General features: G+C 33.1%; 1 protein-coding gene across 2 annotated transcripts in view; it reads right to left on the reverse strand.

Moving 5' to 3' along the window:
- Positions 1 to 25,355, reverse strand: part of LOC125071062 (ETS-like protein pointed) — a 121,981-nt gene that overhangs the window by 39,249 nt on the left and 57,377 nt on the right. The window contains exon 1 of one of the 2 annotated variants that reach the window (XM_047681136.1): positions 2,529 to 2,690. The exons of the other annotated variant lie outside the window; for it this stretch is intronic. Within the exon in view, the coding sequence (XP_047537092.1) occupies positions 2,529 to 2,571 (43 nt within the window). The 5' untranslated portion in view covers positions 2,572 to 2,690. Of the gene's footprint in view, positions 1 to 2,528; positions 2,691 to 25,355 lie in introns of those variants that run through there. 2 annotated transcript variants of the gene reach the window in all.

The following is a 25,355-nucleotide window of genomic DNA, read 5'->3' on the forward strand; positions in this document are numbered from 1 at the left end:
TGAAAAGAGGCAACAAGTTACATATATGGAATTTTATTTATCTTCCGATTATTCTAATGCAGGTTATGTATAGGTTGGATTGAGAATAAGTTTACCAATACCTATTGTTTGTCAAGTTTTTCATTATTATACATTTATTATACACCATTACAATGTTGTTATACACCAATATTCCTGTATTTTTTTGTCGCCGTTATATCTGATCAAACAATATAAATGCCCTACATTTCCCTCGTGACCACACGACAACAGGTGGCGAGGTGGCGAGTAGGGTTGAATAGCGGGGAACGGCACTTGTTGCGCGGTTTTAAATGAAGACACTATTCCGATTAAAGTTATAACTTCATTCCTTTATTATTTTGAACAATTTCACAAGAAATTGTAGCAATTCTAGACCTATAAAAAGTTTTATATACCACTTAAACACTTTTTTGTTTATTGCCCTTAAATGATGTTACTGCCTAATTAATGCTACGTTAAAATCAATTTTTGTTTCAATAAATCTCAATATATTCTTGAGATTAGCTATTAAACATAGTCTATTTTTATTTGAACTATTAACGCCGTGACACAGCGTGACTACAATAGCTTCAAATAACAAAAGCTCGCGCCATTTTTACCGGCTTCTCCATTGTTCGTTTGAACTTGGAACGTCGCGTGACGTAAACGGCGCGTGCGATGTTTTGCATTCAAATCGTCGTCTTTACTCATAATTACTCCAATAACTGTTACTAGCGTCTTATAAGCGAAATTACACTACACGATGTATTTCATTCTACCTATCGTAAAAGGGTATATATATCTGTTACGTAGCAAAATTAAAATATTTAGAAATTCATTCATCTACGCCTTAATTTTAATTGTTGTTTGTTCATAGTTAAACAAATCAAGTGCTCAGACTGGTGTGTAATACAAGTATTAAATGTAATCATCGAATAAATATGTTTTTTTTTTTAATGACAATGGATATACTTAATGTAATTTCTAAATGGTTTGTGTCCAGTCATCTAGAAAATGAGAACGCTTTGTGTGATCACGGTGTCCATTTTGTTAGACTCTTGGCTCTGTTAAGGTTCAAATTGGTCAATAGTTTAAATACAAATAAAATTTATGAACATGGTATACTGACTCCAATGAAAGAAAAAACTAGTCTTGTAAATCAGACGGAAAAAACCATTAGCATTTAGTTCTACGTTTTAAACGGTAGCTAACAATAGTGGGCATATTAATCTAAAGATCTGTAACGTTGATCACGAATGTAGGCGAGAGACCTTTGCTCAATGACAGAGGCGGCGCGGGCGCATCATCTCATTGAGCGCGCACCGGATGGGCCAATCAGCGGCGTGAATGGACGCCCCCGCGCATGCGCGCTGATGCTGTTCGGTGCGTTATTAGCTCCCGTACTAGATGCCTTCTTCTTTGTTATATCAGTAAATTGTTATGACTTTTTATGGCCCCCGTGTGTGTTGAGTCGTAAACGCGTTCCTACTGTTGCTTCATTGACTTACTATTGTTCCCTTGAGATACTCTTAGAACTTTATTATGATGTCTTTATTCGTGTTTATAACTTGACGAACTATACAGAGATTGAGTCAAGATGAAATATGTACCAGGTTCATTTTGAAATGACGCTCATTATTAATTTTAATTTTAATATTATATACTTGATATTAATCTTTTTGTTTATTTTTTTAGGAAGCTGACGATTAATTTGTCTAGTCGTACACAAACAATGTTCGGCAACAGTTCTCAGGCTGTGCACAAAGTCTTCACTTTCAAGATCAGCAGAGCATGCGCAGGTCATAATTACGGTAATGAAGCTTGCACAACCGCTGCCATAAGTTTGTAGGCACGCGATGTTACGGATCGTGCTGCTTTGTTACACTATGGAATAAACCAAAGAGCAACTAAAGTCTTTTTTATTTTAATTATAGAGGTTTGTATTGTCGATGAGTCGTATTTTATTGAATCTTTGGTAAGTTGTAAAAACAGCTTTTAGATATTCTATTCTAAATCTAGTTAAACTTTTGAAATAATAGGTATACTTATTTAAAATATTTTCAAGGGTGATTATTCAAGTGCTACAATGCTTCACTATTTTACAAGAGTTGATACGCATTAGAAGCGTATATTCATATATTTCTTACGGTCACGGAGCGTTCACATTTGGTACAAGAGCAGGCGAAACCGAGAGCGTTGCGTCACTCTGAGGATGATACATCGCCTTTTCACAACCGACAATAATAGTGTTGCAAATTTTAAATTCGAATTCTGCAAATGGCCGACTGCTGTCAGTCGTCAACGTATGATTGACAGTTATTATTTTTAATCTGTCACTTATCTGTTTTTAAGAGTATTAGATTGCATTACACTCTTAGAGTAAAAATTTAAGTATGTTATTAATACACTCGTAATACGGTAGCTACCATTAGGTAACTAACAAAATGAAAAAAAAAATAATATGATTCCATGTTTTAGAACATAGCGCATTTGTAGTTTTTCTATTAATTATTTTACCATTTACTAACCTTTTGGCTTATTGAAAGCTTTCATCATGACTTTGATTCCCATGCCTGCAATTGCAGCCGTCGCTTGATCGTGTCTGCCGCGGACTCTTGAAGTCCGAACTATTCACACTAGCACTATTCTCTTGTATATTTATAATCTTTTTGAGCACTTTTTTATTTACAAATGTCTGTTTAGTCTATAATTTACAAAATATACAAACTAAAATTCTATTTTAAATAAGATCAATAAATATCACACTTATTTTTTTTAATGTCAGAATATTAGTCTAAACACTCTTCACTATTTTTCATTTTGTCGGTGATTTTTCTTTACGTCACCGTTGAAAAGTTCATTTAGTTATCACTGCTCAGTACTCATACTTCGTAAAACCTATAATAATTTGTTAATTTGAGTCTCTTGAATTTTGCCTTCGACTATTTATTAGCCAATCAAATTTAAAAAGTGCGTTATTAACAGATAACCAATGCGTCGAGTTGCAAGTTGTTCTCGATACGAAGTCAAGCAATATTCAAATAGCATGGAACATTCCCACAGGTGCGTGGTACGGCCCAGTCGTTTCCGGTTCCCTACTTGCCACCCGCACCTACCCTCTAGTATAACCCCCACCGAGCTCACAGTTCTCACACGGTCCGTTAGTCCGTGACGAACAATTTCGCTAAATTTTGTGGTTAGAGTTTTGACCCTTGAGTGTAGACTTCATAAATAACGGCGCTTCTTTCGTCATTTGTTTAAACAGTTTAATTACTAATTCGATTTAACTTCATTTTATAATAATCCTCATAAAAAATATATACATAAATTAGAAGAAATTGTCTCAAAAAAGTACAAACAAAAGATATATAGTCTATACCCCCTTATATTTTAATGTATAAATGTCACATGATTTAATTTAATGGTGTAATTGAATGAATTTACTTTTAAAAGGGCTTATTACTTTAATAATATGCATGTCATATATTACATAACAAATTGATAGGCACGGTGCAACCGACCGAGATGAGGGTTCAAGGGTTAAATGCGTGTAAACATCTTTATTCCGATTTAATAACCGCTTCGTAGAAGGGTCGGTAAGTATAGTGGTTATCGAAAATATTAAATTTTAAGTATTGTTAACGAGTTAGTGGCAAACATTTTAATTAATACGTAGGAATTTTTTTATCAGTTCACACGATTGTTCGAGTTCGTGAACTTGAGAGGTCATAAAGTATTGTTAGTTATTTTGTTTTTGTTTTTTTTTTTAAAGAACTGTTATTTTTGAGTCAAACGTTAATATAAAATTCTCTTAACTGCAGGAAATTGAGGACAAATGGGCCTTAATGTATACATACATATATTCAATCTAACTTACTTAGCGATGATGGGGGCGACGAATTGCCCTCAATGAAAATCAAATTTAGACACCGCATGCATCATATTGGACAAGGTAGTTTAAATTCAAAAGTTACACGTAAATTTTAACAAACATATCAAACGAAAACTGTTCTCTTTTCAAATATAAATGTTTTACTGATCGAAACATTCCTTTAGGTAGTGAACTTTGTATCGAGGACGATCCTTTGTGCCACAAGTGTCATTTAATAGGGCCAGTTGCCTCGTCCAATATTGGAGGACAATAGTTCAATACGAATAGTGTTATATGTTTATTTAGTAATAGGTATCGCTGGCTGACTCGTGAAAATTGTTGTGTTATTGTATTTCGATATATATTTTTTCTTTTATCTTATATATAAAAATCATTTTCTCTATGTGTTCGTATTCTATTTGTACGTTCACACTTCGTTCGTCCGATTGAGTTGAAACTTAGTAGATTCAGTTGTTATTCGATTTTGTATAAAGGTTTCTTGCATAGTAAGTACTATCAACATATGTTGCGTGAGTCGTATCGGACAATTACCTACAAAAAAACAATTAAAAAGCCTTTGTAACGTACACCGAGCATAAGCTATTAAATAAACTTGTGGCAGATTGTGAAGAAATGTGTTATTGATGGCTAATTGTTTCGTAGCTAATGTGTCTAGTAGTGTCAGTGTGACTGCGGTTAATCATGTGGTCGAGCTGAGATTGCCAGCCACGGGTCAATTAACTCGATTGTCGCTCCCAATTTGTCTCCCCAACCAACTAAGAGCGATTGCATTTGTTAAATTCGAAATAATGAAATTCGAAATTATGCATTTTAAAATTTATTATGTATGATATAATATTATTATAATTATTTTTTATGTTTTTAGTACATTTGCAATTCGAATACAATATGTGTGATGTATAACAAAGAATTTACATCTAAGTGCGTTAATTAATGCCTGCGGCCGACTACAGCAAATACTAAGCGTTGGGTGTCAATTGCACTGCGGGATCAACCGGGGTCGGCTCTAATTTCTATCTCATCTTCGACCCCTTAATAGGAAAGTGGACACCCGCATGCACGCTAAATAACTTTAATGTGGATTTTGTATTTAAACATCGAAACAACGTATTCGGAACATTTAAAATTACGAGCACGTCGGAATTCAATTTATTCAGACTCGTTCGACAGAGATCGTTTTGCTCGTCCGAGAACACGTTTGCCTCTGTGATGTTTTGATGGGACATTCGCGAGATTTTGAACGCTTTTACGCGTTGCGAGCAAACAAACATCGTGACAATGGATGCTTCGGCGAAGCGCGTGTGACGCGGGAGTCGATTCAAATGTGGAACAATGCTTGTATAACAATTCGGTAATGTTGATGCAAACAACAATGTTATAGATTGTTCGGTGCGCTCCGCGTAAGCTAACTTTTGTACAAATTGTCCAACTATTATACAATGTTGATACAAAACACAAATTGTATGCATATTTGACGCTCACTGCATTTTCGTGATCATTAAACTGTTCAAGTGTAGGTAAGTATTAGCTAACTATATGTGCAACACAAACAGTACAATTTAACAAATTGCTTAGGCTGTATATTTTAAGACCTTTTTCAATTAAAAATAATGTCGAATGATGTACAAGTTGAATTATTAATCTGTGGTTGAGCTAACAAATAGCATAGATAATGTAGCGACGGTCGCCCGTTCCAACCGTCCCAAGTGATTTGACCTTAGACCGTTCAATTAAAACGTTATGGACGGTGGGGCGGCGATGATAAATGTGACTACAATAGGTAATTACTACAACGTATATATAGACACTTAGATTTATTTCGAGTGAATGGTACGAGTTTATTCTGATATAAATAAAATTGTTTATAATATATTTTTGAATTTGATTTTATATCCATATGTATTGCGTTGGTATAATATTAGTTTTTGAATGTACAAAAGTCAGTTTGGTTTTAAAGTTTAGTATCCGCTATGTTTATGCATTTGACTTTGTCTCCTATTATAGCAAAGTTATAAATATTTTAACATAAATTGTGCTTAAATCTAAGATATTATGTTTCAATCAAATGTGTAACACCTAGTCGCAATTACATATTACGTGACCGTTAACGAATAAGGTCATCGTTATAAAAAGTGAACCAAAGAACTGATACAGATATACCATATTAATACTTTTACATATAAGGTCTGGCTGGTTATATCGAAATGTAATCTCGCAAAAAAACATAAGTTTTTAAGTCCTTACCACATTTAGGTGAGTATAAAAACTTCTTTGAGTGAATTGTAGCCTTACGATGTAGAAAACGTCAGTTACATTACAAGGGTGTCCCCATTTGGACTCGAATTTACATATTAATGAATGCAATACGATAAGCTTTTGTAGATACCACAATGAAACATCAAAACATTACGAAAATGATAATGAAATATGCACTACTGTGTGAATTTTTTTTTCAATTTATGAGAAAATTAATATATTTTATGGACGTGAATAATGCAAATGGCTAAGTTTTTTTCAGCGATGCCATATTAAACATGATAGCTGTGAGTCTGGGTTTGTAGATTTATTAATAATATTTTTCGGGCAACAATTGGGAGACAAAATTGGCGGTTGTTATCGGATTCTTTGGCGTCTATCTCGAGTGGGTGTTTTGAAAAGTTAGGTAAATGAGATTACAAGGCGTGCACACGAGCGGCGTGAAGCGTGGGGCGGGCTGACCGGCGATTGGCGAACACCTCCCACCGCCCACGCGCATGCGCAGCGTGCCGCCCGCGAGAAAAATCTCTGAGAGGAAAACTCTACGTTTCAGAATCTATAATATTCAAATTTTTATGAATATTTTATTGTGTGGGCGGTGTAACAGCCGCTTCGGTTCTCGATAATGCATGAAATGGCGACCACGATCTTTACGACCTTGTTATTTTTAGTGCTTGCAATTCGGCTACTGCGCTGTTTTAAAAAATATAATACTTTTTATCAATACTCAAAAGGTTTTGTTGTTTACCTTATTAATAAAATGTTTATGTGAATATTTATTTAAGACCTTTTCCAGTTTATATGTAGGTACAAATTAATATTAATGAACTAAATATATTTACCTACTCAAATCGTAAACACGTCCTCTGCATTTCGGATTATAAATATAGGGGCTCATTAGACATTCAAATGTAAGCGATTTCAGTACTTTTGTATGTTAATTTCTTGAGTATAGGGTTAAGTTCAGTGTCGCCTTTTACGTAACATTTTCATTTAGGAACACAAAGACATTAAATAATATTAAACTCGCTTTATAAAATTCATTTCATTTAATAAAATATTTAAAAGTATCACATTCCTCTTTATATTTTTACCTACCGTAATAAATAATAATTACTTAAAACACTCTAGAGATAAATATGCTTGTGTTCAAAACGTGTTTAAAATCATTAATTTTCCGTTAGATTAAATGTAAATTGAGAATTTTAACTGGTGTTCGAATTAATTTAAATATAGATGCCTAATTTAGCCTTGTTATATATTCCCATTCGCTATGAAATTAGGTCGCTACGTGTCACTGTGCCATTAGGGACTATTAACAGCATGTTAACGTTGGCTGAAAATATTTCCTAATGCGTTGCGGCAAATTTATTGATGCGTTGAAGACAGATAAACACACCCATTGCATAAAATATCACGGAACTCTACCTGTGCTTGCTTGACTTTGTTTTTGGAAAGCCATAGATAATAATATAATGAATTAGGTATATGTATGACAGGTACATGTTTGTAATAAGTTGTCGTGTCACTTCAAAGTCATTAAATTATATATACAAACAGCAATTAAGAAACCTTTTGCGATAATTATCTAAAGCTTTAGGGTTTCTCTTTTCTTTAAAAACATTTTAAAGATTATTGTCTATGTCGTCGTATACGTTTTTTGCTACATTGGTATAATTATAATTAATGTCAAATTTAAAAACAAAATTTTTGTTACAAATGGCCAAATATAATTGCGGATATTGTTAATTTTGAATTTTCTACTCACGTTATTATCTTTAAATCCAATTTATAGTCTTAAAAGTGTCGTTAATAAAAAAAACCAATGAGCAATTATTTAAAATAGCTTTATTTAAAATTAATTTAAATTTGACTACTTTACTGGATGTTTACAATAATGTTAGTGACAAAAAATCAAATAAAAAAAGTTGTAGTTCACCACACTACATTATAGAGGCTAAGTTTCCAAGTCCCAACAATTTATTTGTTTGAAATAGTGACTCATGAACATGGTTGGTTGACTGCGAAAATTTGACATTTTGTTCACGCAACTCTACACTAAGCGTTGGATAAACTTTTTTTGGAAGAACATAAAGTAATAAAATGTATTGATAAATAAAAAAATGAAAGTATTTAGAAGTATTTTTTTGCTCTACCTACCTAACACCTAATTTAATACCTATATTTGAGGTTATGATAAAATTTAATTTTATTTCTCGTAAAATTAATAAGTACATACTAAAATTATTAAATTTATGTATATAAAAACTTGTTTAAGCGTCTTCATTTGCACGAATCATTTCGGTGATATTGATAGAGTTCATAAGAATCTACGTTGTCGGACGTACATATGTACTAAACTGAGTACGGCGACTAAGTATTGTAATATATATATCGCAGTATTAAATCAGTGTCGTGTTAGCTATATTATATATATATGTATATGTCTATTAAAAAAGAAATAAATATATGTTCATTTATATTTTATAAGAATGTTTTAATAACTTGTAGGTAAATAATAAGTTTATATTTATAAAAAATACGAATCGATGTTTTATCTGTATGTTGGATTTCTGTAAGAATTACATTTAAAATGTATTTTTGTATTGTTCTAACATCTACTTCGACCTTGAAGTATTTCTGTATTTTGTATTGCAGCTCAGAACATTGTGACCATAATGTTTGGTTATGTCGAAAGCAAGCGTGACCGGGAAAACGAGAAACAGTTTACTTTCAGCAACTAATCACAGTTCTGTGAACTTAAGTTAAACAAACAATTAATCCGTAATTCATTACGGGCTAGAATACGATGTGATTTACGTTTTTTGTTACAATCTTATTTACGCCGCGGGATATTGTTACATTGATAAATTATATACAAAATTAGACTTATTATTTTGTTGATTCTACGTGGAACGATTCCAATTAACTAATTTAGCCCAATGCCATCTGTTATTGCAACATTTTTTAAATAAGTTATGAAGGGTTCAAATTGACGTCCAAAATAACACCTGTGTCCGACACTGCGCACTTATAACAACAGTTTGTGTGAGTATATAATTTAAAATACATTATTATATTTATAAATAAATGGTTCGACTATGTTTACTCATTCTAATCTAAAATCAATATAACCAATTGTGCAATAACATTTACGAAGCACGTTGCTATGAAACGCAGTCAGTGAAAACACAAGCACAATTACTGGAAGGCACCCTAAATGGGGTCTGACGATGCTCTTATCTGTAGCTATTGTTTAACACGCTTTTTTCATTCCCACGCTCGTTGGCGAGCGTTGAGCGAAGCTGATAACGCTCTACCTGCTAGTACCTGATCGTCTCAAGGAATTCTGACTAAGTACGCAACGTACGTACGGAAAACACAGTCGAAGTTGACTTAAGACTTATTATCTTGAAAAGAAGTGATAGATTTCACAGATTATAACATTATGCAATAATAAATTTTAATTAAAAGCAAAAAATCGACGCAATGGTTACTGTTTGCCATCTTCCTGTTTGTTTATCGCTGCCTTTTAAATTGTAACAAGAAATATCGTGCGACACAAATTATTAAATTTTATTAAAAAATATTTAAGCGACACTAAAGTTATTTAAATAATAATATCGAGTCGAAATATGTGTAATATTTAAATTTTGTATTCGTCACATGACAGCATTGTTAAATTTTAAATGGAAATGCATCAAACAAAGAGAGTCGGTAGTCAAGTGCAAAATTCATCGGCGACCCACGCAAGTTAGAAGGACAGATATGTTGCATTAGGTATAAGAGCCGAATCCATTATCCAATGACGTATAGCAATTACCCATTTAATGTAATTTGGGCCATTGTAAATGTGTCCAGTGCGATTTCTCGTACATTCTCAGCGTCACTCACTCAAAAGCACCAATTAACGAAATCACAAAGGAGCAAACACTCTGTGGGCACAGATTGATAGCGAGCGTTCGTGTTCCGGACCGGTCATTTCAAATTCGGTATCGGATATCCAGAGTTTTCAGTGGCAGGCTGTGAGGGCGCGCGCGTGCGTCTCTGCGGCCGATGCGCGACTACTCGCGCTCAATGGGCGCCGGCGGAGGGGCGAAGCTCTCCGTCTCGCGGCTCACTCCCAGCGAGCTTACGAAAATCACCAATTGCGCCTGTCCCTCATTAAATAATCACTTTACATTTACACGAGTACTTTCGATAATGCAATCAACCGCACCGATCGCACTGCCCGAAAATGACTGCTTTCAGATAACATTTAAAATGCGAATGTTCGCGAGGCTTTTGAAGAACTTCCGTTTAAAGCTGTAGTGCGGCGCTATGCATCCGGTGCCACCTGCTCGCACTCGATAAGAGACAACGCGTTGGAAGGAGATGAAGTGATCGTTCAGAACACAGACCGGATGGCGGACTCGGTTATGAATGAATGCACCGTCTCTGTCTTGCACGTGCATTCACGTGATGTGGTCTCGCTTGTCTACAGGTTGTCGTCGTAGAGGAAGTGAAAGGGACAGGAGGTGTCGTAGTAAATATTGCGCTCCATCGGGAGTATTTCTAAGGGTCTCCAATTTTTTGTTGCATCACAAAAGGTCTCCAACAAACTTCATTCATAGATTTCATAATATAATACTACACTCTTAAATCGATTTTGCTTATGAACATAAACAGTTATTTAATTTTTTTCAAATATACTTGTTTCATATACATCCAATTACATTTTAAATACTTTTTTATATATACTACATACATATATATATCTCATTATTTCTTTTGGACATATATCAATTATAAAATATTATAAAATTGTTAGTACTAGACTTATGTATATAGATACAAAATACGTCATCTGTTCTTGCTAACATTCACAAAGGAAATCATAAACAGACTTAGGCAACATCAAGGGAAATATACAGAAATAAAGATCTTTAAAATTCATGCATCGTCCTAAAGCGCAACACAGAGCTAAAATCAGTTAAAATGAAGTTATCTTACTAAAAACTTTACAACTGCTATAAACTTATGTCAGTTTTTTATTTTTAATTTGAGAAAAGTCTAACGTAACGAAGTTAACTTCTCTGTTTGAGAATAAAAACTTAACCTTTCTTAATTTTAATAATTTATTGCATAATATAATTAATAGTATCATACAAGACTTGATAAACAAGAACGTTAGGCTTTTTAAACGTTGACTTAGAAACGTAGCTGCTAGGATGGCTTCTTCGAGTTTCAATAAAGATTTGGTATCACATGTGTTTTTTGAAATTATAAAACGTTGTTAGCTAGTGGAATTGGTTTGCGTTAGAACTGTTTAAATCAATAGCCATTAGGCTGTCATCGCTGAAAACAATACCAAAAAAACATAGCAACCTCTTGAAAAACAAAGAATAAAATACATGTTTTTAAAAGGCCAAAGTGACGTTTAGGCGCGGCTCACTATTTCATTGTCGGTTATCTGTGGGCGCGGTACAAACGGTCCGTGTCAATGTTTAACTCGGCGCACGTGGACAATACAGTCAGAGCAAACATCGACGAGACATATGTAAAGTTTTTTTTTTAATTTTACATTTTATAATAAGATCGTTATCGAACGAAGATGGCTTAATATGATTGTTTTTTTTTAACCTATTTGTGTTGATAATTTATAAACTCTAGTGTATCAATCTCACTATCTATGTAAATGTTGATTATAAATAATAAGTATTAAGTTAGTGATATTCTAGTAAATTAAACTTTGTAAAACGATTAACATCCAACATTGTACAAAGTATAGGAATGATTGAACATAATCATGTAAAATACTTGAATTGGGATGTCAGTCATTTGGTTAACGATCATGCAAAAATTTACTGACATCTACTTAAAGAATTTCTACTACTGTTAATGCTTTAGAATAATAAAAGAAACTTCAGAATGACACATAATACGTTCTGAAACAGAATTCGCGTGAAACAATAGCAAGTCTAAGATTTCTTGCACAACTTGTTCTTACTTTTTCTATTACAACATGCTTCTTTTCGTATTCTATAAGTGATTTTTATTTAAATGTTTAAAGGATACTGTGTACGTTTTCTTAAAAAAAGCCTTCTTTTTGCCAACATCACATTGTATTCAGGAATGATGAAATCTATTCAAATCGCATTCAAAATCGGAGTTGCGAATAATTTTACTTCTTTGTGTTGAAGTTGCACAACGTGGATTGTTTTTAAAAGTTTCGTTTAAGCAAATAGGGTGTAACGCAATAATCACTTTCACCAAGACAAACAGAGGATGGAGAAGTGATGTCGACGGTATTGTCACCATCAGTGAATGGTACCACGATTGGCTGAACTTGCATTGTTTCAATGTTTTCCGATAATTACACGTTTAGAATAAACATTGACGCACAAGTATGCTATATCGTGACTGCATTAAAGGACGCGGCTTGCAACTTTGTGCAAAAGCGCGTCAGGTATTTCACTGTACAAATAGTAAAACACAAATTCAATCATTGTTTTACGTATTTAATATTTCTCTCTTATGATGACTATACATACTATAGGTACTATAAGTTTTTCTATGTAAGATAATAAATCAATGTATGTTTTACGACGATTATAATAATTATATTTGTCATTGAAAGGTTACTTTTAAAATGTGAAGAAGAATTAACATTAAGAGAAGTGCATCATGCCACAAATCAATGGGATCCTGTCGAAGCATCTAACCTCTGCGCGCCAGGTGCTATGCGGGAAGTTGCCCTCCCCCCTTCCCCTACCCCGCAACCTCCCAGCACCCTCACACATGTAACCTTGGAGGAAGTTTACACACACACTTGTGATAGTTTTACGTTATTACGTAAACTGGTATGTCTATGTGTGATTCTGTTATTTATTAATGGTGCGCATTTGTGCATGCGTTGTTGGTAATGCATAAAAAATGCAACTTTAAATACTAATTGAATTTAATTTCAATGCTACATGTTCTATAGAAAACAAATCTCAAGATCAAGTAAAATAACTTACGTTTGTATACATTGTAAGTCTACGTATCGTAATTAGCATGTGTAATCAAATATGAAGTAGGATCTTGTTGACCTGCTGTCTACTAAAATGTTCGATTACAGATTTCGTTTTTAATTGAATATTTCTCGATCATTTGTTGTACGCCATATTGGTTAAGAATGATGTTAACCATGTATAACCTTCAACTGGTCGACTTTATAATTTATGCATGTTCTTAACACACACGAGTTTTTTGTCTCATTTAAAATGCAAAGTTCTTAGAATATATATTCCTTATTATGATAAGTATCCTGATAAGGGACTAATCGTTTATCGATAAAGCAGGTTCAACCATCGTAGGAATGCATCACGAAATTTCATGCCTAGTACATAATTGTTCGTGTCCACCATTCACAATGAATATTATCACCAGGTAGCGAAGGCAATACAATGTGTCCTTCCGGTATTTCATTCATACGAAACACATTCAAAATTATACCCTAACACTATCACTTTAAGGTAACATTTCATTAACAATTATGATATTTTGGGTGATAGTTAAAACAACGTTTGAAAAGTTACATATTTGTATGCGGCATCTAATACTAGTAAGCTAAAATGGATCTTGGTTACTTGGAATTACGGTTTATATTGTAATGTGATTTTTTTAGGTGGTTGTAGTTTGCTCTGCAGGGATACCTAACATCCGGTGTAAGCCGATGCCGTGGGGAAACGAGGACCATTTTAAGCTAAAATTTACATAATAACAATTATAATGATAGTGCTACATTATAAACAAGTAAGCTTACATAATTTAAAAAATATATAGTTAGTGAATTTATAACTCATAATTGTAGTATTTTTTCCGTTAAATGTAAGAAAAACAACATATATACTTAATATAATTTACAGCACATTATTTATATTTGACTAGCGATTAATCGCGGCATGCATTGCAATATCTTTTTAATATATTTGTAAGCAACCCTATTCGACTCTCGCGCAACCTATTGTAAGTTGACGGTATTATGTCAGAAACCTTTATGCTAATGCCAACAGAAACTTTACCAGGATTAAACTCAATCGGACCACCGAAACGTCAACGCATAGAAAAAAATACAAGCGTTATTTTTAATTTAGATTTATTATTAACTATAAGATATTATGGACAAGTAAATAGTTTCCACCCAAAGCCATGCACGTGTTTGTAGAAGGGGAGAAGTGTCAGGTATCCTGTGGCCTTTTCATTACACCTGACATCGGGTATGCAAAATACCGCGATGATTGGTTTAGTAGTTATGATGTTAAAGCGTAACAAACAAATAAACTCATTGTCGTGTTTATTATATTAAGACTTTACGTCAATTAATTATTACTTCTATATATCTGATATTTTGATAAAGTAACCATAATTATTCATAATATTACCAATCTAAAATTTTATTTTTTAATCGGATATTGGTTTAATAGCAGCTAACATTAAAAAATTATTAAAAAAACACTCCGTCGAAACAAGAACGGGTTTCGTCGTAACTTTAATCTGAAATCACCCAAACCGAATCATCATTGTTGCTTATAGTTTAAAAATGACTATAAATTAGTAAGTTTGTATATAAAAAGGCGAATATTAAACAAGTTTCGCTGTTTATTGAACTATTAGTTTTCAATCATAAAATTATTCACAGCTTCTGGTTCTTTGTTGAAACCAATTCCTTAAAACGAACATATTATTGTCTGAAATTTTATATCTTTAGATTTACGCAAATGTAATAATGATCATTAAAATATTCGTCAATTGTATGTCATTTACGAATGCTCTCACAAATGAAAAGAACCGCGGTCCTATTCTGAGCAATACAATCCTCACTCCGCATTATTCGTCGGCAGTCTAGACTTGAATATCAAACAGTAAAATGTCGAACGGAACCATAAAAAGTTGAGTAAAAGGCGTCGAAAGAAGGCAGCGAATTTTGAGCCAAACCAGTTTAATGAGGGTCGTATTTAAATACGAAAATAAAGCGGTTCCCACGGCGTCGGTCGCGGGAACGGAAGCCTCTTCGATGTCGCGCCGTCACCGCGCGACTGTTCGTATCGCGCGATCATCGCCTCCACGCCGCCTTTCGCGATTCGATCCGACACAACATCACCAGCCTTAAGTGAACCCTATACGCAGCCAAAGCTTTAAAAGTCGATGAATTTATAATCAGTTGGCGAATTCGTTCAGAGGTCAATGTAATCTAGACGATTGAATACGTGATCAGACAGGACCAACGAAATCATATCGAGCAAATATCAAGTTTTATGATTCGGTTGTTGACGTGTTGTGGTAGAGTTAGCGTGAGAATATTTTACAAATTATATTTAAATTTTAATTCTACATGTAAACAATATTCAAGCGGTCGTAAGCTTTTAGTTACTTTTGACTAATTAAGAATATTATTATTTATTTTTAATACTTTTTTGGGCTTGTACTTTGGAGACATGATAAGTATAATAATATGTACAATTTAAAGTTATAACAGTTAATGTTGACGTCAACGAAAAGTAAACTGTCTGTTTAATTAAAGTTGTTACTCGAATCCTTCAATTTGAAACTGTCAACGTAAAATTCGATTTCACGTAAATGCCATAACATAATTTTAAGTTCTAGTATTAATTTTAAAGTACAACTGATCTAAGAAAACTCGTTAATGAGCTTATTTTCGAGAAAAAATATTTGATCAATGCTTTCGTTTATACTCAAATATTTAAAAGTATGAAGAAATAAATTTGATTTGATTTTGATTCAGTCAATAAAATTAGTTTCCCAGCTTTCCGATGGGACGTAGTTTTACAAGGATGAGATAACATGTGTTAAGAGCGTATTTTATCTTTAATTGAGTATGCAAATATATAAGATAAAGATATATGTTGAACTAACTTTATAAATATTAAAAAGATCGGAGTAAAAATTAATATATATTTATATAAACATAGTGTAAGAGTTAATGAACTTCGTTTTGAATGTTAAATTATACTCCTAATAAATATCCTAGGCTTAAGGAATTGTTTAAATAATTTTGCTTGACGTTGCTCTGCGACTCCATACTCGGTTTTGTTTTTGTTTTCCGTAGTTATTATAATTCCGTAGCACTATTTTCTTTTATTTCTGAAATTTAAACCATTCCTTACAACGCCAATGCTCCACCAAACTTGGAAACTAAGATGTTATGTCTCTTGTGCCATTAGTTACACTGGCTGACTCACTCTTCAAACCGGAACACAACAATACTGAGTGCTGTTGTTTAGCGGTAGAATATCTGATGAGTGGGTAGTACCTACCCAGACAGGCTTGCACAAAGTCCTACCACCAAGTAAACTAGTCATTGGCTGTGTGATTTCATTTCTCATTGATAGTTTCGGGAATTATCCGACTTTACATTTATTTACTCAGAGCCTCTACTGTGACTCTACTATAACTAAATGTGTATAATATTGTAATTTTTTTTTAGCATTAGCAGCCTGTAAATTTTCCCATTGCTGGGCTAAAGGCCTCCTCTCCCTTTGAGGATAAGGTTTGGAGCATATTCCACCACGCTGCTCCAATGCGGGTTGGCGGAATACACATGTGGCAGAATTTCGTTGAAATTAGATACATGCAGGTTTCCTCACGATGTTTTCCTTCAACGCCGAGCACGAGATGAATTATAAACACAAATTAAGTACATGAAAATTCAGTGGTGCCTGCCTTGTTTGAACTTGAAATCATCGGTTAAGATGCACGTGTTCTAACCACTGGGCCATCTTGGCATTTTTGTAATACTGTGTATGAAAACAACACACACTTTTCTTTTTATGTATCAAGTAGCTACTTAATTTTAGTTATTGTAAACGGATATCAATGTTTAGTTCTGTTGTCTTTTGAAAATTAAAAAAGCAATAATGCACGGTAAAGAACTGTTAAATCATAAATATAACGACGATGATGAAGATTTTCCTTTTGAAATTAGAAGTACATTTTATACACGACGCGAGTGTAAAATATACTTACCATGTTAATTGCATAACTAAGCTACACCGACTGCAACACGAACTTGCTCCAATTACTTAAGAAAATTATCATATTTAAATGTATCGCACATCGTACATCTTTATACGTATAAATCTTCTGTATGTGTGTATGTAGCTGAACTTCTCAACGTTTGGATTGGTTTCGATGAAATTTGTCGGTGTACTTGAATCCTGGATTAAATTGGATCCAATAGGTGTCTGCGTTGCGCTACGTAAATAAAATTATCTCATCGGGACGAAATTGAGGGTAGCCAAGTTGGTACAATATGTATGTATTAATGATTTTTGGTAAATGTATATTTGGTAGGTTAAATAATTATTCAATTATAAGTAAAAAGTGTTTAAATTTATATTTAGTTAAACTTAATAATAATTAAGTATTGTTCTTTACGTTAGATTATTATTATCATTCAGATTAGTCAAATCTGACTGAGCAGCGTTTTTGAAATTAGAATCTTGAGCCTAGTATAATGTTATAGTTGGCTATTTTCGTTCTTTTGTAAACCTTTTGAAAATTTACCTTTAAGATAGCACCTTCGAGGAAATCTCGCAAAATTTACTCAACGAAATATACATGCTGTAAACAAGTTGGAGCGATCTCCTTTGTTTGAGCTGGCTTTCGATAATGTCAACAAGACCTTAGTCAACGGAACGAGTTCCGACGCCTTTATTTGTATATTTTGTAAAAAAAGCTATTTAAAATGCGACGTTAAGATCTCTTTAAAGACATAAACCATAACTATACTATTGACTACATATTCTACTTAGTCATTTTCTGAATGTGTTTATTTGACTTTAGCATGAATATAGTAACGAAATATTTTGCTAAAATAAATTGCTTGCACTTGCATATGGTAAGATAAGAATTTAAGAAACTTGAAAGAAATTACAAGTTGAGAATTATGGGATAAAAAATGGGAAAAAGCTATATTTTTGTATGGTAACCTCAATGCAAAGCCTTGCTTTAGAGTTTTGACCGTTAAAAAAATATTTGGTTTTAAAAGTAAAGTGTTTTTTTTTAGTATTACAACTGACATTGTATATCATAGGTAATATGTATCATGCGTATAAATATTGAATGGTACGTAATGATGTGTGACAGAATAAATTCCGATGTCGCAAGTAACTCGGTTCATTAAATAACGTGAATGATATGCCCATTGAGTGCGCCGGCGCAGATTGCGGCTAGGTGGGGGCCGGGAAGCTGAGCATGAATGAACGTTGTGACCCGCTTCTCTCGGATGTATCTTTGACGCTATGTTTATTTGTATCTTATATGTTGTATATCCGGACGTATTAGAAACTGGTCTGTAATCGAAATTCATTATTAATTTACAAATCCGCTAATTTTGAACTTCCTTTTTTAGTTTTTTTTCCTGTTTTGTTTGTGTTACTTAAGTTTTTTGCGAAGAAACAATGTCAGTCCATTGACCGGAAACGTAAGTTCTCTTAGCGAAAGTCCCGTTATTGTAATTTTGGACTACATAGCCAGGATTCGGTATCTTTTATAAATGATTTAGGAGTTACAATCGACATTTATCATATGCCTAAACATAAGGTAATAAAAAACCTTTGAATGTTCTACAGCTACGTAAAAGCCTTCCTTTTCTCTTGAGAAGGTTTGAAGCAAATTTCAACAGTCTGCTTCAATGCTTTTTTAAGGAAATATATGTGGCAGAATATATTCTGAAACATGCAGGTTTCTTCACGATGTTTGAACCCGATTAAAATTCATGTGTTGTATCTGTGTATCTAGCAACTAGGTCGTATCGACTTAACTATATATGTATATTATAATAAGATATGGTGCGAATTTGTTTGAAGTTAAGCCGAAGCAACAACACGGGTTGTCATCGCTAAGGTCAGAAAAAAAGTCAACGATGACTCAGTGTACATACAATGTAACTCATTTTATCTTTAGCTTTGTAGGAAAACCATTTTGTAAAACATTATCACAGTTCTTTTGAAATTCGAATAAAGGGTCCGCGATAAAAATTCAGTCCTTTAACAATATATTCGATAAACTATTATCTTTCGAAATCTATGTTTCCGAACTTACATAAATTAAACCGAAGCAATTTCTGTTTCCTTTGTAAAATAGATATCTTTCCCAGCACATTAATACCTTCATCTCGTCATCTAAGTTTTCAATTAATTTCTAGCGTAGAATGGATTTAATCTTGAGGTTGATCAAAGTGCTACCGTCTCAAAACGCATAAGCATACTCTATACGTGGTTGTAATTACCATAAAAATCTTTCGATTTCGTTGTATATTGTACAATAAATTTGACGTTATAGCTTTAAGTATCTTCATTTGGTTTTTAAAATAAAGGCCACCGGCACGCAAATGAGAATTTAAAAAATGAAAGTGCAATTTACTTGTCCGTATTTTTTTAATGAAGTGATTTCAATATTGTTCCTTTTTTAAGAAAATAATTAAACAGCAGATAATAAAATTTTATGAATTGTACTTTTACTGCAATATAGAATGCATATATAATATAGAACATATCTTTCTTAACTTTAATAAAAGAATACTAAAATATTTATACGAACTTCTTTCGTAAACAATTCTTGTGTAGTTATAATACCTTCACGTATAATTTGAAATTATTAATAAAGATTAAAAGCATTATTATTTGTTACTACAAGCTTTTTAGTTAATTAAAAACTATTTCCAACCCGAGAGCCGAAATTTGCATATAATTTTCGTTTCGTTAAAAGTGTTTATAATTGTTTTTTAATACCTACAGATAATTAATAAAAATCTGTCCTTAGTATTGATTTTATCAATATTAATTTAATGTTTTGCAATATAATTCAATTATTTCATAGTTCGAATGTTCATTTTAAAAAGGTGAGTGTAGCGGTCATTCAGTGTCGCATGCTTACGACATATTTTATCATTTTAGTCCAACATTCGAGCGCCTTCGTGAGAACTAAAAAATGATCCATTTAAAAAGGAACCTCCTACAAGATATTCGAATCAGCGATATGAGATCACGTTATGCTGGTCAGTAAAATTACCCGACTTTCGTCGCATCCGTCAACATTGGGTATAAAAATGGTGATTTGTTATAAACTTGAATTTGGCGATTTTATTGTATAATGAATATATTATTTTAATTTACCGTATCAGTTGGTTCATTCGTGGGAATATTGATTTGTTGAATATAAATAGCAAGCAGACAGCTTGCTATTTATAAATGATAAATATTTTTAATTTAATTCATGATTACATTTATTTCTTATTATCGAAATGATTTACATCTACAAATTATTGTTTTTTTTTATTCCTTTAGCATGTCTCGATAAGGAAACAAAACGTCAACGTGGTCTATAATGAATAATAAGTAAGTAAAGAAATGCTTTTCCCGGAGTATCTCGGAGGTTACATTATATATCACAGATACAGTCTTATAATGTCAACTTTCCGATAAAATCTAATTCGTTAATATTTCTAACCCTGGTGTTAAAGTATATTATAAGCGTGTTGTTTTTAAGTGGCAAAAGCTTCCACAGCCTACTCTTAAATTCGTTACCGAAACAAACCTTATTTAAAAGCAGACGAAATTACTCAAAAACACTTTTTTACGATAAAATTATAACGATGCCTATGTCTTAGGTACATAAGGACTATATTTCTAACGATTATATAAGTTTCGCGAATATATACACAGTCTCTTCATGCGCAGAGTATTAAGTGTTAATTCCTCAATGAATTATAATGATGCAAGATTAGCGTTTCTCTGAGGCGGCGGACATATAAAGAAGACGTGTAACAACTTAGAAGCAGGTACTGTTAGGTGGACAGGAAGCGTTCGACTAAAAAACCAGAATATCAACATCTCCATAAGACACGGGAATATTGCCTTCCGCTAATTATTTACGATATATTGCGTAACGGTGAAACGACGGGAAGGAGGCTGGAAAAAACACGCTCTACAGGACGTGGAGCCACCAACACCAAATACAAACTTATCCAATAATCGACCTTATCAGCACGGAATATAGATTATATTGCATCGATGATCTGAACAGCGAGCGAGCTTAGAATATCTTTATTCATATTCCGAACGATCTCGATAATGTAGAAACGGAGGCTGATCGATCGACGTCTCAAACTGATTTGCACTTTATTACTTAGTCAATAGAATTTTTATTTGTGAATATTCAAGCGATACACCGGTCTGTTTATACTGGTTCATAATTAAAGATACCATAGCAGGAACCAGGAAGAGTGTCGTACTATCTCAACAGTTAGCCGGAAGTCGCTCGATCTGTGAGTTCATTCATAAATGAGAGACTCGACGCGACAACGTGCTATCGCGAATGACGCATCGAGCCATGTTAGTTTCTATTTATATCATAACAAGAGTTAGAATTGCAAACATAGTGCAATAGTAATAATTAAGTATGAATGAAACGAACCATTTAATTGAGTAGAAATGTGAACAAACATTGTGTTAGTTAGTCGCTAAGTTTCATTGGATCTATTTGCAAATATGCAAAGAACCAAAAAAATATAATAAAATGAAAATTTTCCCATGACATATTTTCACTGGTGTACTCTTATTTCTATAAATAGTTATTCTCGTATTATTCCTATACTTCAGTTGAAAACATCGGAAGATCGGTTTCGGGTACGTTTAAAACCTATTTGTTGAATTTAAAATATCGAATAAAAAAAGATCGACGTCACTTTTAAAAAAAGTCACGCGGTTTGTTTAAAATATTTTCCTTTTATGTGATTTGATATTTAAATAACATAAGTACCTGTTATTTAAGTGATTGTCGTGGTTTATGGTCACATTTTGTTATGTCACATTTTCATAAAACTATAAATAAATACAGTTTTTTTCTTGTAGGCTCTGTATACGTCTTTAAATCTCTGGCTCTGTATACAATTTTAGGACGAAGAATTAAACTATAATGCAGCATCGTTTATCTTATCTAGTCCCCATGTATTCTATTAATAATAATAATATATTAATTAGTTATAATATTTTTTGTTTAAAAATATCAAATCATTTTCCTATAAAAGATATATTTGTGAAGTGTTGCCACATTTCAATTTATTTTATATTACGCAGTTTGTAGCTGTACTATAGACACAATAACAAGCACAGCGAGTATGATCATATTATTTAAAAAATCAGTAGTTCGCAAGTATCGCTGGACAAAGGCCTCCTCTCTTATTAAGGAATAGATATGCAGCTTATTCCACAACGATGCTTTTGTGCGGGTGGATATACTCGTGGAACAATTTTATCCGGCACATGTATGCAGCCGAGCACAAAAAAAAAAAGAAAAAAGCGCTTGAAAATTTAATTGTTATTGTCATATTTGAAGCCACGTATATGTTTAAAATCTACATATATTACTATCCGCATTCATTCCAGAAATTGGGCATAATACAAGTGTATAAAGTCAATGTAGAACAATTCATTGATCGGCAAGTGGCAATGAGTCGTCTGGCGGGATCAGACGCTGGGGCGTCGTGGGGTCAGAGGGCGGCTCTGATTGTCCTAATCGAGTTAAGACGATAAACAAAAAGAGCGCAATTAGACGTGCGTGGGCGCAGGATGCTCCAACTAGCCCACTAGCGCCGGAATCTAATTATGCTTTGTTCCTTTAAAAACAAACATGACTATACTAGGCTATTTTAATGAATCTAGAGTTGGCATTTGGGTTAGCGATGTTTAAGATTAATTTTAGTAAAGTGTAAATTATTATATTATAGTACTATGTAGATATTACTTTATATCTACGATAATTGTTAGGAGTAGTTAAAGTGCAAGTTTTTTATGTTGTTATATAAATATTTGTTTTGTAAAATCACAATAAAATATCGCGTAATTGGGATGACTTTTTTTTACACAATTAAAATGAATTTAATAATGGATTGTCTAGTGTCTATGTATTTTTTTTTACTACAGCCTTATATTTAATATAAGAAAACAATAGTCATAATCTCGTTTAATTGTCAATATCGACATAGCCGTCGATACATGAGCAGGATGACTACACTATCCTCTACAGGAAGTGGCCGCCGGACGCGCTATCTAGCTACCGTGTATATCTCATTCACTTTACAGCTTTGTCATACCACTCACTCTATCTCACTTCAACATACCACAATTTCATAACCCTATCTCCCTCCCTCCGGTACTATTCCAATGACGTTGCGTAATGAGCCCGTCGAATTTTATTTTATATTTTGTGACCGTTATAAATTATTATAGCATCGTCCAAGGTGAAATGACTTGTATTTTTTGTATGTAAATCATTTGAGAGGTAGAATATCAAAGAAAGACTACACCACTTCTCATAAAATATTCATCATCATGTTATTCTAGATTTTAAGATGTGTTGATATCATTATTATAAGCGGACAATGTTTTGTACAATTTAAATATTAAAAGTATGTTTTTGCACGTAAAATTGTTTCGATGGATTATTGTCGAAAATACTAGTTCTGAACAATTAAAAAAAGGAATGCTACTCTATTTAATAACAAAGATCATCGATATTATTTGTAGCTTATACAAATAATATAAGGAATGCATTTTTCATATGTTGTTGGTACCAATAAACATTTCTCAGAATAATTCATACATATATCGACTAAGGATCCTTAGTGATGTCAAGTGATTGTATGTATATCAAAAGCGAAATGATGATTTAATTTCTACTTTACAACGCGAACTAGGTACATCTGTTGAGCTATGTAAGTTTGAAAAAATCCTGATAGAGACCACTAAGTTCTGAAAACTATTTTATCATTAACAGGACAAAAGTTTTTATAAAGCCGTGGAACTTTACACGCTTATACTATTAAAATGATGTAATTTCATAATCTTATTATATTAAGAACTATATGTATTAAGATTAATATGTACTTTTTATAAAACATATGTAAATTCTTATACATAGAATTGCTTCTAATTAACCCCACAGTTAAAACTTAGACACGCTATTTATTTCAAAGTTTCTCTAATAAATTCTCGTGGTTACTTTCCCATTAACGTTCAAAGGTTTATCATTGCAATGTTCGACTAACACATTCTAAGTGATTTCTATTTTGTAGCGTGGCAACATTGTATTTTTATATTTAAAAATATTATCAAGCAAATAAGGAGACTAAAAGTAACACTTATTAGTAAAATATAATTAATAAAACTAATAGGTTGTTGGGAATATATATTTTTATGATATTAAGAAACATAGTTATTAGATGTAATTACAAATTATTTCTTTCAATATTTAATTGCGTTTAGATTTCGAATAGTTTTTTTTTTCGATTAAAAATGATATGTTGGCTGTGTGTTGTGGTGTATATTGCATACACTACATGACATGTCACAGTGTCAAACACACCATAGTATGTCACAACTAGGTCATTTTATTAATATGCCAGCGTGGTTAACATTAGAGTAGCGACTGCGCCCATGTACCAGGACCGGCTACTGGCTAGAAATCATCTCCGCGTCCGGCCATTCCGCCACTAGTTGCCTTTTAATTATTAATGAAACTGCCCGCGCGGGAAAGCCGCAGCGCCCGGCTTCGCTTCCGCTCACGACTTTGCGTTTCATTCATAAAACCAAACTTCACAGGCACTGTAACGCAACTCCTTATCGCACCCAAACAATAATCAACCTTAACATGTACATAAAAAGTTCAATTTACATTAATAACCCGTGCACAACCGACGATAAGAAATTTAGCAGAACGCCGACAGAAATAGATATCGAAAAAAGTTGTAACTCGTGACATGACCAGACGAAAGTGGTTATTCCTCCCAGCGCAGAAAGTTGTTTTCCGTTTGTGGAAACATTTCCGATTGGACCTTATAAGGCGAGAACGTTCTCGGTTGATTTACTCGCATGTCGTGAATGGGATGCATTTTGTGGTCGGTGAGGTGCGAAGATCTAGTAATAGAGTGAATGGAGTGCTGTCCCTTTGCTGTTTTTTACGTTGGTTGCGCGGCAATCGGCGGAAAACTGGCCAGTATCGAGTTTCCATGTTCAATGAATATCAAGTATCGGTTATCAGGCACGTTTCCTTTCGAGAAACTGGTAGTAATATGAACGTTAAGGCATGATTTAAACATCCATAATATTTGTGTCAAACTTAAAGTGTTTTATGCGTATATATTTAGTTTTTCTATTAATAT

The sequence above is a fragment of the Vanessa atalanta genome, chromosome 18 (genome assembly GCF_905147765.1).
Source record: "Vanessa atalanta chromosome 18, ilVanAtal1.2, whole genome shotgun sequence".
Lineage (NCBI taxonomy): Eukaryota > Metazoa > Arthropoda > Insecta > Lepidoptera > Nymphalidae > Vanessa > Vanessa atalanta.